We start from the raw sequence: 13,754 nt of genomic DNA on the forward strand, positions 1-13,754 counted from the left end.
GGAGGGGGAGTAGGAGTGGCGGGAGCCGGGGTTGGTGGGGAGATGGGGGTGGGTTGGGGGGATTTTGTTGAGGGGGAGGCGTCGTGATGGGGTTGTGGTCGTGGTCGTGGTCTTGGTGGTTGCGGTAATGCTGTCGCCGTCGCCGCGGCGTGGGTCATTTTTTTCTTCCTGGGTTACTTGTTGTATGGGATGGGAGGGCATTCTGGAGTTTTATGGCGTCGTCATCGTGGGGAGGGGAAAAAGCCACGTTAGTGGTGTCGAGATCGCGCGCATTTGAGTAGTGCTGTTGCTTCTCTTGATTTCTCATTCCTTGTCCTATTGCTCGGCCTGCATGTTTTCTCACTTTGAACGTGGAAGGTTGGTGTCTCAAAGGGGTCTGCTTGTAGAGTTCGGAGGTTCTTGGGTGAAAAGTGGGAGCGAAACGTGTGAACCATCATCCTCTCCTTGTCTTCTACTATCAGCGTTCTAGATCCATCCTCGTAATCGACGACGGGTCTGTGGAGGTCCATTGCAGATCGATGCCGATGAACGTGGGGCCAGCGTGCATGCTTAGCAGACGAGCATTTGCCGAGCAGTCCAAACCAGAAAAAGCTAATGGACTTTCGGTATCTTGCAAACGTTCGCGGAAAGATTGTGAGACAGGCAGATAAGAGAGTAAATGTGGTAGGATGCCCGAAAGGAGGGTACGTAAGCTCTATCTGCTCTCGTTCACTTCGGGTCATCAGCTGCCGTCGTCGTCGGACAGCGCCGAAGGGTAGGTAGATGCGAATGAAGCTTTGCAAGATTATGGATGGCTCATCGATGGGACGGGGACGGAGAATTCCTTCTTCCTCGGACTAAGCTTACTATTTCGTGCTTCATGCACATGCAGAGGTGATCAGGGCGGTGCTTGATGGCTATCCGCCCCCATAACACCGTGCCGCCAGGGACAGCTTCGGCCATCGGCCACACATCCACACCAGCCGATCACATCAGAGAGGTTTTTTTATGCGGTTGTTCAACGCTCCGACAAGGAGAAAAGACAGTTCTCGCATCAACGGCAGCTTCGAGGCACCGCTTCCACCCAGCTTCTGGCTTGCAAGTCTTGTTTTACATAAGAGATTGCGCTGACGCGATAAGCGTTTTTTCAACATGGAGTGGCCGGGATCGGCGGAGCAAGAGGGTCGCCTATCGGAGGATACTAACGCCTTTCATGCCACTGGGCCGCCATCACGACTATTTTCCTTGCTTCTACGTATTTTTTTTTGAAGCTGTGTTACGCAAGCTTAATAGGTTGCTCGCCTAATTCGTGCTCGGTGGTCATTCGTCGGGATGGTGCGAGAAGGCGTTCCCAGTTGGAGAAAGCGGGGATCGTCGGGTGTGAGTACTGTGAGCAGCAGGCGAGAGGGTTTGTCGGCTTGGGAATGATGCTTTTTGATTCAGATGGGGCCGAGGTACTTCTTTCTTTTCTTCTTTTCTTGAAGGGGCTCAGACGAGGTCGCAGATCTATTTGTAGAAGTGCCTGTTTTCGTGTCTCTGTTCAGCTAGCCAGAGACTAACAAACGCCTCACGGCCGCGAGCCATTCTTCTGCAAGCCGCGGAACCGGCCGGCTGCTGCGTTATCCGCCATTGTAGGCACTCAATAGTTCTTAGGTAGACGGCACTGGCTGTGCTTCGAAAGAGCTGGCTGCCCGAAATAGTCGTCCGGCCGCCACTTTGTGCGAGCTGTTGGTACGAGCAAGATGAGGTCATGGTCGTACATGGCAGCGACTGTTCTGACCACCGCCACAAAAGATGCGTTTCCACTGCCGCGGCTCTCTGGTGTTTGTTTCAAGTGCGGCCTCTCCTACTGGTGCAATGCGGCGTCGGCCCCCCGAGTCGGGTCAGGTACGGGATGCGTTCGCCGATCCGGCACGCGCGAATGCTGACCAGATATCGTCTTCGTGATTCAGGCCCCTACCTCTTCTCCTCTCTTATCCGCTCCTCTAACCTGCTGCGGTTGGGGTATCCGAGCCGCGTGCGTCATCCGCCGGGGCCGCTGACCGCGGGCTGCAGCACCTCACGGCCAAGTCCCGCAATGCGCAGTGATCTGCTCCGCCCGCCTATCTATGCATGCGCATGCTTCGCCCGGCCCCGCTGCTATTCTCACCGCACTCGGTCCCAAAGCCTAGACAGGCCTGTTGGCAGGCCGTTTAAAAGGACATGGAGTCCCGTTTCGTTCCTTGTGCCTTGACGAGAGAGGAGGAATTGAATTTGCAAGGCGTCGATTGCTGTCATCTCTTGGTCGAGGAATATCCCACTTGAGACGCCTCTACCAAACAATGCGTTTTTGTACGCTCTCTTCCATCGCGGCAGTGGCCGCCGCCTTTTCCTTCTTCCTTTCCGTCTCCGCTTCCCCCTCGACTTCTCGACAAGATGTCGTCCAACACCGCTACGACGGCGCTGAAATGGCCGCCAGAGGGGTGCGCGCAAGAGAGACAGAGAAGATCAAGCCCAAGGTCTTCATCGTGTCCATGTTCGACCCAGAAGCCGAGGTGTGGTGGGGCATCCCCGAGTTCGACCTGCTGGCCCGCAACATCAGCGTGCCGGGCTTCTCGCCGCTGTTCCCCGAAGCCCACTGCACCGCTGACGGCGAAATATGCCAGCTCATCACTGGCGAAGGTGGTTAGTAATGGCTTGATTTTTCTTTGCTCGCTCTTCTCACATCATCACCAACATCCCTGCTTGTCCCAACATTTCCTGTTTTGGCATATGTCCGAGCTTGTTCTGGCCCCCGCGTCGTGTCACATGCTGGCTGGATGCATATCGCAAAAGGCTGGAGTGTGGAGCAGGGATGTTATGCAGCTGTCGCAAGTCTACTGCCTGCCAGGCATTTAGACAACGGGATGAGTCTCACTGGGGTCGCTTGCCGTCGACGAGAAAAGCTCAGCCTTCCTTACCGTCACGCTTCAAGAAGAGTCGCAAACCCGCAGTTCTCGCAAATCCATACAACAGACAGCAGACCATTCCTCCCAAAGCACCACCATTCACACTACCCGAACAAAAAGCTAACCCCCACAGAAATCAACGCCGCCGTCACCCTAACCGCCCTCTACACCTCCGCCCTCTTCGACCTCACCACCACCTACTTCCTCATCGCCGGCATCGCCGGCATCAGCCCCGAAGTCGGCACCCTCGGCAGCGTCACCTTCGCCCGCTACGCCGTCCAAGTCGCGCTGCAATACGAATTCGACGCGCGCGAGCCCTCCCTCCCCGCCAACTGGACCACCGCCTACATCCCCCAAGGCGCCACCCAACCCCTCGCCTACCCCTCCTCCCTCTACGGCACCGAAGTCTTCGCCCTCAACCCCACCCTCCGCGACACCGCCCTCCGCCTCGCCGCCAACGCCACCCTCGCCGACTCCCCCGCCGCCATCACCTACCGCGCACACTACGCCCCGCAATCATCCAACACCACTGCAAACTACACCGCCGCCTCCCTCCCCCCCGGCCTCACCGCCTGCGACACCGCCACCTCCGACGTCTACTGGTCGGGCGCGCTGCTCGGCCGCGCCTTCGCCGCCTACACCTCCCTCGCCACCAACGGCTCCGCCCTCTACTGCTCCACCCAGCAAGAAGACAACGCGTCCCTCGAAGCGCTGCTGCGCGGCGCGCGCGCCCGCTTCCTCGACTTCGCCCGCGTCGTCGTCATGCGCACCGCCAGCGACTTCGACCGGCCGTACGAAGGGGAGAGCGCGGTCGAGAACCTGCTGTATGCGGATCAGGGCGGGTTCGAGCCGGCGGTGGAGAATATTTACAGGGCGGGCGTGAGGGTTGTGGGGGGGATTGTGGGGGGGTGGGAGGGGGAGGACGGGTTTGAGGCCGGGGTGGCGCCGGGGGCGTATGTCGGGGATGTGTTTGGGTCGTTGGGCGGGGAGCCGGATTTTGGGCCGGGGAGCGTGTTTGAGGATGGGGAGGGGGATGGGGTAGCGGAGAGGAAGGTGAGGAGGAGGGGGGTGGTGGGCAGGAGGCATAGGAGGCCGGGTGCGAGGAGGGGGGTGGCGGGGTCGTTGAGGCCTTGAGGGTCCTGTTTTTTTTTTGTCTTTGGTTGTGGGGAGGATGTGGTGTTGTATGAGATGGATGGAAGAGTATGAACTTAATGTATAGGCGAGTATATGTAGATACGGAAGAGCTTGAGCCTTTGATCTATTTATCGCTGGAACTTGTAAATAGTGCCTCTCTTTTTCAAAGGGAACTGAGGATATATGCGCATAGCTGAGGAATGGACGCCTGAAATTCTTCTCACATACCAGCAAGTAATCAGTTCCTCACAAAGACCTCAGACCCCATCTCAACACCAACACCAACCTTCCTCAACCCCCCCTCTCAAACCTCGGCAACCCGCGCACAAACCCCTCCCACGCTCCCTCCGTCATCAACGGCACGCGCGCATACGCCCCGACGCCCAACCCCTCCACCAGCTCGTCCAACCGCCCATACAGCCTCCCCAACGCCCTCTCCTCCCTCTCCGCCACCTCCCCCCTCCCCCACCCCATCTCCTCGACAAACCAGCTCTCCCACTCCCCGCGCACGCACCCCGCCTCAAACACATCCAGCACATCCCCCGCCACCCCCGCCCGCCTCGCCGCATCGTGCGCGCTCGCGCACCCAATCGCCCGCGCCACGCCCTCGCACAGCGGCAAGACCTTCGCATTAAACGCCGCCTCGTCCGCGGCGCCGCCATCGCCAGGCAGCAACGCGTCGTGCACCCGCCGCGCCTCAGCGAGGAGACCGGCAGCCAGGCGCGCGAGGGGGGCGTCGGGGAAGGCGAGGGGAGGAGGCAGCGGGTGCCGGTCCGGGTGGGCGAGTAGGTCGGAGACGAGGCGGATGGCGACGACGACGACGTCGCCTTCGGCGAAGGAGTTGCCGCGCATGAGGTGCTGGCAGGAGATGATGGCGTTGTGCTCGTAGAGGCCCTGGGCGCCGCAGCGGGCGGAGAGGAGGCCGAGCGTGGCTTGGGTTTGGTGCTGGATGGCGGTTTTGAAGGGGATGGCGAGGGCGGGTTTGAGGGCGGGCGGGGTGGTCGCGGCGGAGAAGAGGGCGGCGGTGTGGTGAGAGGCGGCGGTCCAGACGAGGGATTGGGCGAGGGCGTGGAGGATGGGGCCGTGTTGGGTGCGGTAGGTGAGGATGGGTGTTTGGGTGGGGTTGGGGGCGGGGCCGGTGACGGTGCGGCGGGCGGAGTATTTGGCGGCGATGTAGGTGCAGAGTTTCAGGCAGGGGACGTTGACGGTGGAGATAGAGAGGGTGCCGATGCTGGCGCGGGAGACGATCTGGGCGAAGTGGGCGGCGGGGTCCGTGGGCTTTTCTAGGGAGCCGAGTAAGGAGTGTTTGGCTAGTCTCTTGTGGTTGAAGAATGTGACTGCGTGGTCGGTGGGCTGGGTCCCGGCGCGTTTGGGCAGGGCGTAGGAGATGACGCCTTCTTCCATCTGCTCGCTGTCGTGGAGTAGTACCCAGAAAGGCCGGACACCTCGGTCCTCGGCGTCGACAATCAGGCGTGCAAAGATGATGGCACCGCTCGGCATTCCAGCATCGGGCGTGGTTGGTGACATGAACTTTGCGGCCTGCTGATAGGGAGTGTGGAGGTCGAAAGTGCCATCAGGCTGCATGGTTGCCGTCGTCTTCAGCTCGTCGGCGTCGACACCCCAGCCAACTTCGGTGAGCAGATATTGGCCATTGATTTCAAACTTCAGGAGCTTTTCGATAAGCGGCGCGAGGTCAGGCCTATCCTTCAGGTAGGAGCCCAAAGTACCGATGCAGAGGTTCAGGTGGGTGGTCAGTAGCACCAAACAGTTGTTGGCTGCAGCGTGGATGGTGTCGAGGTGGAAATGCCAAAACTTGGGTGAAAGTGTGAGGATGTCCTGTAGGGAGAGTGCTTGATTCGGTCAGTATCCAAGAGCGATGCTGTAGGCAGAGATTCTGTTGTACCGTGGTGCTGGCAGATTAGCCGGGCTCTGTCGTAGGCGTTCTTGATATCTGCAGCCGATGCGAAGCCTGTGGGGATGCCGGGCTGGAACGGCTGAAGGCTGAGCAGGTCCTCGGAGCTGGACATTACGGTGAGTGGTTGCAGGCGATTGTCTTAGGGGGAGATACAAGGATGAGAGAGTATGAAGTCTTGACGGAGTCTTGGTCTTATAATGGATCTCACTTGCGACCTCTAAGAATACGACAGTGCACAGGTGCCAAGGCATAGCCTTACAGGCAAAGAGAGCCTGCATGATGAAAATGTCATGGTTGTCAGCGGGAATGGTGCCAAATCGAAAGGGCAGTTCCCAGAGTGACGAGTTGTCGCGAAGGCTGACAGGCACTCCAGCCGGGTGACCAATGATAGGTCAGAAGCGAGAGCTGCTGAAGCTCAGCAACGGGGCTCCTGGCGCAAGCGAGGAGCTTTTCGGAGTCTAGGCACCAGTGTTGGCTTGGCCTGGAGGTAGGCGGGGGCGGAAAAGTGTCGCGATGAACTGGAGTGGGACCAGCAGCTATCTCCGAGACGCGTCGGAGAAGAAGCAGAGACGGCCACGTCTTTCCTGGTCTTATCGATAAGCAGCCGAGCTGCAGTCTCCAAGCCAGGCCACACTCCAGGCAGCAACCAGGCCAACATGATTGTCCCTTGTTGATCTGTGAAGAAGCTGGGCTAATCGGATCCGACGAGCGGCACACCCGTTCCGCAAGGGCGGCAGATCAGGCACACAGGCAGGGCGGCAGGAGCAGTCCGGGGTCCGCTGCGTGCTCGGGATGTGGATGTGCGTGTATTAACGCGTCACCGCCACACTTTCTCTGCCCGTCTCTCGGCCACCCCAACACCATCCTCTCCCGCCCGCTCTGCCAGCCCGGCCTGGTTCTCCTCCTACGGTGCCGCCATGATATCGCATTTCGACGATGCGCTGCCTCTTGCGCATTGGCCGGCGTGCGCTGGCGCCTGCGACCCGGGCAGCAGTGCGCTCACCTCTCCCATTTTCGACCAAGATCGTGCCGATCGCTACCTCAGCGCTGTCCCCGCCGCTGTCGCAATGGCGGTGCTTCTGTTGCATGCCCTGCTGCCGCTTCTGAAACGAAGACCCCAGTGGTCCAAGCGATTCGCCGCCGAGCTACCCTCGCACGCAACCCGCAAGACATGGACCCACTGGACTGCCATTCTTCTCGTCCTATCGTCTGTTGCTCTCGTGCTGGCTATAGCTGCTTCCGCTCTGCCTCCTCGGGAGCCTCTCGCAGCCCTCACCGTTGCGCCATGGGCGAGTCTCTCACTCTGCTTGAATGAGACACTGGCGCTGACTAAGCTTTACAGGCCATCGCTCTTCTCATTGTGGCCATTGAACGCCCAAAGTCTACTCCTCTGACCCTCTTGGCGCTTTTGATCACTATTTTCGTGTGTCAACTGGCTTCTTTGGTTCTGACGGCTTCCGCATCAAACGCCCTTTTGGGCTTGGCCATTTCAGAAACATGCATCTCCGCCCTTGCGGTTGCTGCCATCTTCGCCATGCCCATGCGAGATCCAAACCAGCCCACCACTGGCATCAGCAAGCCTTTTTCGTCTCCAACTTCTGAGCTGCGGAGTCCAGAGGATAACCTCACTCTCTGGCAGTTTCTGACCGTGTCTTGGATGACCCCCCTAATCGCTCGCGGTGCAAAGAGACAGCTGAACGACGGAGACGTTTGGTTCCTGCCCTATGATTTCCAACATGGCCGCCTCCACACCCTGTTTAGAGAACTCAAAGGAAGTGTGGTCAAGCGGCTCTTGCTGGCTAATGGTTTGGACCTGATCATCACCACCACGCTTGCCATCTTGGAGTCTGCAGCGAGTAAGCCCACCTGCATCCCCGCCTGCTTTGCGCCGTTGCTGATCTTACCGCAGATCTCGTTGTTCCCGTCCTGCTTCAACAACTCCTACGTGCCATCGAACACGGTGGTTCCGGCAGGAAAGAAGCCGTCGTGTTTGCCACTTCCATTTTCGCTGTTCGCATGATTGCTGCCCAGTCTGCCGTCGTCTCCTTGTGGTATTGCAGACGGTGCTACGAGCGATCCAGAGGCGAGATGATCACCATGATATACGAAAAGACCCTGACTCGCAAATCTTTCGGTGCCTCGGAGAACGAAAAGAAGAAGCAGGACGAAAACGAAGCTCTTGGTGTCAGCAGCGAAAGTGAGAGCGACCAGTCCTCCACCGAGTTAACCAAAGAAAAGGGCCTTCTTGCGCGTCTCCTGTCTCGTCTCAGGAGAGCGCAAGCCGATGAAAAAGCCCACAAAAAAGCAGCAAAGCAGCCCGCTTCAATGGGAAAGATTCTTAATCTGATGAGGTAGGCAGTCAATCATGGTCTCCGGAACAGGCAGCTGACGATGGCCAGGAACGACGTGTATGAAGTAGCTCAGAGGTAAGTGTTTTGCTCAAGAATCCCACGCAAGCTCACATCCTCGGTCCAGGTTTTGGGAATTTCCGGATATTTTCACGAAGCCACTGCGGATGATCGTTTCCGTCATTCTCATCTGGAAGCTCCTTGGATGGCCCTGTCTGTTCGGCGTCACTGTCATTATCCTCGTTCAACTTCTCAACGCTGTATTCGTCCGACTGCTGCTGCACTGGGAGCGCATCCGGCGCGTAGCCACTGACCAGAGGCTCCATGCGACATCACAGTTCATCGAGGCCATCCGACACCTTCGATGGTACGATTGGCAGGACCAATGGCTGGGCAAGATCATGGATGCCAGACAGCGCGAACTGAACCTCAGAGTCATCACCACCATGCTACAGATGCTGATCGGTTCGAATAATATAATGGCTGGCTGCCTGTTCCCCGTCTGCGCCTTCTTCGCGTATACCCTGCTTGCTGGAAGAACGCTATCGGTGGACGTTGCTTTCCCTGCACTGCAGCTCTTCAACATGCTGGCGGTCAGTCTTCGGGAGCTGCCAGGTCTCATCACGACCTTGCTCAACGCCTCTGTGGCCGTCGGCCGTATCAATGACTTCATGGCTGAGCCCGATAAGGAGGAGGAATACTCGGAGCTTCGGGGAACTGACATTGCCTTCCACGATGCCACCTTTGCCTGGCCCGGCTCCGCAAACACCGTCTTGGATGATTTGAATCTTCAGTTTACTACCGGTTTGACCGTCATTGTTGGCAAAGTTGGCACAGGTAAGTCGGCTCTCCTCCAAGCAGTCCTTGGAGAGCTCGATAAGCGAGCCGGTGATGTCGTTGTGCCGGATGAGATGATCGGTTACTGCGCTCAAACCCCGTGGCTTCAGCACATGAGCATCAGGGAAAACATTCTCTTCTCATCGCCGCTGGATGAGGCGCGGTATAAGCAAGTCTTGGAAGCCTGTGCCTTGACCCCTGACATGGCGAACTTCAAGCACGGTGACCTCTCCGACTTGGGCGAGAATGGCGTTGGCCTTTCCGGTGGACAAAGAGCCAGAGTCGCGCTTGCGAGGGCAATCTACAGCCCAGCACGGACGCTTTTGCTGGATGATCCTTTGGCTGCTCTGGACCACAACACCGCCGAGACCATCGTCAACAGACTTTTGCGCGGCCCTCTCGTTGAAGGGCGCACCATCCTACTCGTCACTCATCGAGTTGATTTGGTGTGCCATCTTGCAGATCAAATAGTGGAGATCCAAGATAACAAGGCGCGACTAGTAGATGCTGAAGCTCTGACTGCCGAGTTACATGGGCCGGATGGTGTTCAGGACGCGGCCATTGCCCCTATCGAAGATGACTCTCCCGAGGAGAGCGGGCAACCTGACTCGGAGCCAGATAAGTTCATCGAAGAAGAGGGCAGGAAACATGGTGAAGTCGTCGCAGCCGTCTACTGGGAGTACATCAAGGCAGGCAAGATAAGATGGTGGATCACCCTCGTCGTCATCTTCGCCCTGTTCCGAGCTGTCAGGCTGTTCAACTACTGGTTTCTCAAGGCTTGGGGAGAGGCCTATGAGCAAGTCGGCGAACAGTCCATCTCTTTTGGCTTCTCGGGTTTCTTCGACAGACTTCCGCCGCCAGAAGCCAATGTGCGGCCGTGGCTGCTTTGGTACTTCCTCATCGCCATGCTTTTGACAGCCATGTACTTCATCTCGGACGTGGCGCTGCTCATCATAGTCTACACAGCAGGTAAACGCCTGTACAGAGAAGTCATGTGGAAGGTCAGCCGCGCCAACTTCCGCTTCTACGACGTCACTCCGGTCGGGCGGTTGATGAACCGTGTCACGTCAGACATCGGGACGCTGGATGGTGGGATAGGCGATCAGCTTCAGAGTGTGGCGTGGTACCTCATCGGCTGGGTTGCGGCCATCGTTGTGATTGCTTCCGTCACCCCCTTGTTCCTCATCGTGTCTCTCGTGCTTACCGTGTGGTTCGTCTACATCTTCATGCGCTTCTTGCCGACTTCGCAAAGCCTTCGCCGGCTCGAGGTATGTACGCTCGTCCTCTGACGGTGGCAGTAGCTGACTGAAGACTGCACAGATGGTCTCCCTTAGTCCGCTCATGTCCAATTTCGGCATCCTACTCAATGGCTTGACCACCATTCGAGGTACGCCCCCGCCTCTTCCGTCAACCTATATCGCTGACCGTCACCAGCTTTCCGCGCCCAGCCCCGTTTCCAAGACCGCGTCATCGCCGTGACAGACGCGTTCCAAAAAATGGACCACTTCTACTGGAGCCTCCAAGCATGGCTCACCTACCGCTTCGACGCGCTATCCGCCTTCTCGACGTTCGGCCTCGCCCTGCTCGCCCTCTACGAGGACCTCACACCCGGCCTGACAGCCTTCATGCTCACCTCGGCCTCCAACTTCGTCCTCTTCACCCACTCCCTCTGCAAGCAATACGGCAAGCTCCAAATGGACTTCGTCTCGGTCGAGCGCGTCGTCGAGCTCCTCCACCTCTCCGAAGAGCCCGCAGGCACGCACACGCCGCCGCCGCACTGGCCCGACGCCGCCTCGGACATCGTCCTCTCCAACGTCACCATCCGATACGCGCCGCACCTCGAGCCCTCCCTCTCCAACGTCACGCTCCGCATCCCGGCGGGCTCGACCTGCGCCGTCGTCGGCCGCACCGGCTCGGGCAAGTCGACCCTCGCCCTCGCACTGCTCCGCACGGTTAGCCCATCCGCCGAAGAAGAGGACGACAGCGTCGGCACCATCACCGTCGGCGGCGTCGACCTCGCCACCGTCGACGTGCACGCCTGGCGCCAGCGCGTCACCTTCGTCGCCCAAGACCCCGTCCTCTTCCCCGGCACCATGCGCGACAACCTCGACCCCACGCACGCCTTCCCCTCCGCCCAGTGCGCCGCCGTCCTGGACCGCGTCCTCAACGAAAACAACAACAACAACAACACTCCCACCACAACCGACGCCAAACACTGGACCCTCTCCTCCCCCATCGCCCCCGGCGGCAAGAACCTGTCGCAAGGCCAGCGCCAGCTCGTCGGGCTCGGCCGCGCCATACTCCGGCGCAGCCCCGTCGTCGTGCTCGACGAGGCGACGGCCAGCATCGACTTGGAGACGGCGGCCGCGATCCAGGCGCTGCTGCGGGCGGAGCTGCGCGAGAGCACCGTCGTCACCATCGCGCATCGGGTGGAGGCGGTGCGGGGCGCGGATTTCGCGGTCGTGCTGGAGAGGGGGAGGGTGGTGAGGGCGGGGAGGGTGGAGGATGGTCAGGGGATTGAGGGGGATGTGGGGGGTGGTTTGGGGGGTGGTGGGGAGGGGAGTGGGGATGTAGAAGAAGAGGAGGATGGGAGGGAGGGTTGATGGGTGGTGGGTGAGCAAGGGGTGGGTTTGGGTTTGCTAGATTGATATGTTTGGAGGGTAAGCACGTAGATGGGGGATGTGTGTTTTAGATTGAAATTTGGATAGAGTGGAGAAAACGTAACGGTCTTTTTTAAAGTTCTTTAGATCTACGCAGTCGGATAAATATCTCTGCATCTTGACTTGGTTACCTTGTTCATACGCCGTCACAACGGCATCCTCCACCCCTCCAGCTCCTCCCTCGTCTTCTCCGCCACCCGCTGATGGCGATTTTCCTCCCAAATCTTGCCACCTTCTCCAAACTGATTCGACAAGTGCCCAAGGAAAAAGTCCAGATTTTCCTCGGCGGCCGGGAAGGCGTCCTTGAAGGTCGTGTAGATTTCGTCGACGGTCGGCTTCTGCGGCGCCTGCTGGATCTTCTCGTTGAAGAGCTGCAAGTACTTGCGATTGTGCGCGAGGTCTTCCTGCGCGTTGAGCTCCCACCCGCGCTCGATGTGGCCGGGGATGATCTTGGAGGGGCGCAGGGACTCGATGAGGTCGAGGGTGCTGAGCCAGGCGGCGTGGACGGCGGGGCTTTCGATTTCCTCGGCCCTAGATGCATGGACGTGTCAGTCAGATCCGTTTCCAGCGTTGGGCTTGAGGTTTTCTCTCCCCCTCGAATGAATAGCCCCGTATGTGCAGGACAGAGAGCATTCAACGTGAACGCCCTCCCTCAATCCCACCACTCTCCTCGCCAGAGCGAAAAGAAAAAGAAAAAAGAAAAAAAGCAACACAACCACAACCACCCACTCCCCCCACCCCTCCCTCCCCCCACTCCCACACTCCCCAACTCACCAAACATGATTACTCCGCCCATACACCGCGTCCCCCGCCACCAACGTCTTTTCCCCGGGCACCCAAAACAGCGTATGATCCACCGCATCCCCCTGCACGGGGCCGATCAGCACGACCACTTCCCCATCGACCGACACGAAGCTGAAGGGGTACGGCGCGGGCTTGGCGGGCGGGTCGGGCGAGAAGTTGTGCGCGCCGTACTGCGCCGGCCAGTAGTTGACCTTCTCGTCGTACTCGCGGTCGATGCCGGCGCAGACGTAGGGCGCGGCGAGGAAGCGCGCGGAAGGGAAGGCGGCCAGGATGGGGTTGGCGGAGAAGTAGTGGTCTGGGTGGTGGTGGGTCGTGAAGATTGCGGTGAGCTGTGCGGGGATGGGGGGTCAGTTGTGGGGTGTTGGTTTTGGTTTTGGGGGGTGGGGGGGTTTTTTTTTTTTAGAGGTTTCATGCGGGATTGGGGTTCGAGGGACGTGGTGGGGGGCTGGATGGGGCAGTTGGGATTGGTGGCTTGGACGGACTTGGGTGGTTGGCGCGGTCTTCTTGATCCAGGCTACGACGGATTCGGCGTCGGGGAGGAGGAAGGGAGGGTCGATGAGGATGGATGATGTAGGGCCGGTGATGAGGGTTGTGACCGAGGAGAGGCCCTTGACCGAGGAGATGTGGTGGTGGGTTTTGAGTGGCATGGTGGAACTTGCGGTGTTGTGTTCACGGCGGACGCTGGTTGGTGTGTATACGAAATACAGCCGTTCTACAGATGCCAAAGTATATATACTCATGTACCATCCACGGCTTCTGCGGAAGCTTGTGTCATGTCCCGCTCGACCCCTCCTTGAGCCAAGTGAAATGTGGGGTTGGCTATAAGGGATCCACGTTACTCCGCACATATATGACTCGCAAGCTTTGATCATGAGTAGGACCCGCAAAGATAGCCTCCAAGGCTCAAAGGTTATCTGCATCCAGAGCCAAGGGTACGGGCACGGGTTAACCTGAGACGAGTAGACGACCATGTAGCGGAGATATTAACGGCATGAAACTACTAGGGATAGCACAGCTGCACAGTGGGCTGATCAATGCAGGCGCAGGCGGGGCAACCTGATGTTAAAGCTCCTACCGAAGCCGAACACGTACATGACAAAGGATGCCCATGGACGTGCAGGGGTCGGTAGTACAAGTCGGCATTTGCAAC

General features: G+C 58.8%; 5 protein-coding genes across 5 annotated transcripts in view; 3 read left to right on the forward strand and 2 right to left on the reverse strand.

Moving 5' to 3' along the window:
- BKCO1_10000104 (protein kinase) overlaps nt 1–71 on the forward strand; it is a gene marked incomplete at both ends in the record, with an annotated part of 2,418 nt that extends 2,347 nt beyond the window's left edge. Inside the window, one exon of the mRNA XM_020269283.1 lies at nt 14–71. Within this exon, the coding sequence (XP_020132868.1) occupies nt 14–71 (58 nt within the window). The remainder of the gene's footprint in view (nt 1–13) is intronic.
- A 2,229-nt stretch (nt 72–2,300) lies between these two features.
- On the forward strand, nt 2,301–4,040 carry BKCO1_10000105 (purine nucleoside permease; the record flags this gene model as incomplete). The annotated part of the gene is made up of 2 exons (XM_020269284.1): nt 2,301–2,643; nt 3,040–4,040. The coding sequence occupies 2 exons, from the start codon at nt 2,301–2,303 to the stop codon at nt 4,038–4,040; spliced, it is 1,344 nt and encodes a 447-aa protein (XP_020132869.1).
- A 291-nt stretch (nt 4,041–4,331) lies between these two features.
- BKCO1_10000106 (acyl-dehydrogenase nm domain-like protein) lies at nt 4,332–6,067 on the reverse strand (the record flags this gene model as incomplete). The annotated part of the gene is made up of 2 exons (XM_020269285.1): nt 4,332–5,890; nt 5,944–6,067. 2 exons carry the CDS (start codon nt 6,065–6,067, stop codon nt 4,332–4,334), a joined length of 1,683 nt encoding a protein of 560 aa, XP_020132866.1.
- An 805-nt stretch (nt 6,068–6,872) lies between these two features.
- BKCO1_10000107 (abc transporter) lies at nt 6,873–11,743 on the forward strand (the record flags this gene model as incomplete). The annotated part of the gene is made up of 6 exons (XM_020269286.1): nt 6,873–7,232; nt 7,298–7,811; nt 7,865–8,306; nt 8,431–10,408; nt 10,461–10,527; nt 10,575–11,743. The coding sequence occupies 6 exons, from the start codon at nt 6,873–6,875 to the stop codon at nt 11,741–11,743; spliced, it is 4,530 nt and encodes a 1,509-aa protein (XP_020133014.1).
- A 203-nt stretch (nt 11,744–11,946) lies between these two features.
- Nucleotides 11,947–13,251, reverse strand: BKCO1_10000108 (metallo-beta-lactamase domain protein; the record flags this gene model as incomplete). The annotated part of the gene is made up of 3 exons (XM_020269287.1): nt 11,947–12,331; nt 12,575–12,933; nt 13,087–13,251. 3 exons carry the CDS (start codon nt 13,249–13,251, stop codon nt 11,947–11,949), a joined length of 909 nt encoding a protein of 302 aa, XP_020132864.1.
- Between the last annotated feature and the right edge of the window lie 503 nt (nt 13,252–13,754).

The sequence above is a fragment of the Diplodia corticola genome (assembly GCF_001883845.1).
Source record: "Diplodia corticola strain CBS 112549 chromosome Unknown scaffold10, whole genome shotgun sequence".
Lineage (NCBI taxonomy): Eukaryota > Fungi > Ascomycota > Dothideomycetes > Botryosphaeriales > Botryosphaeriaceae > Diplodia > Diplodia corticola.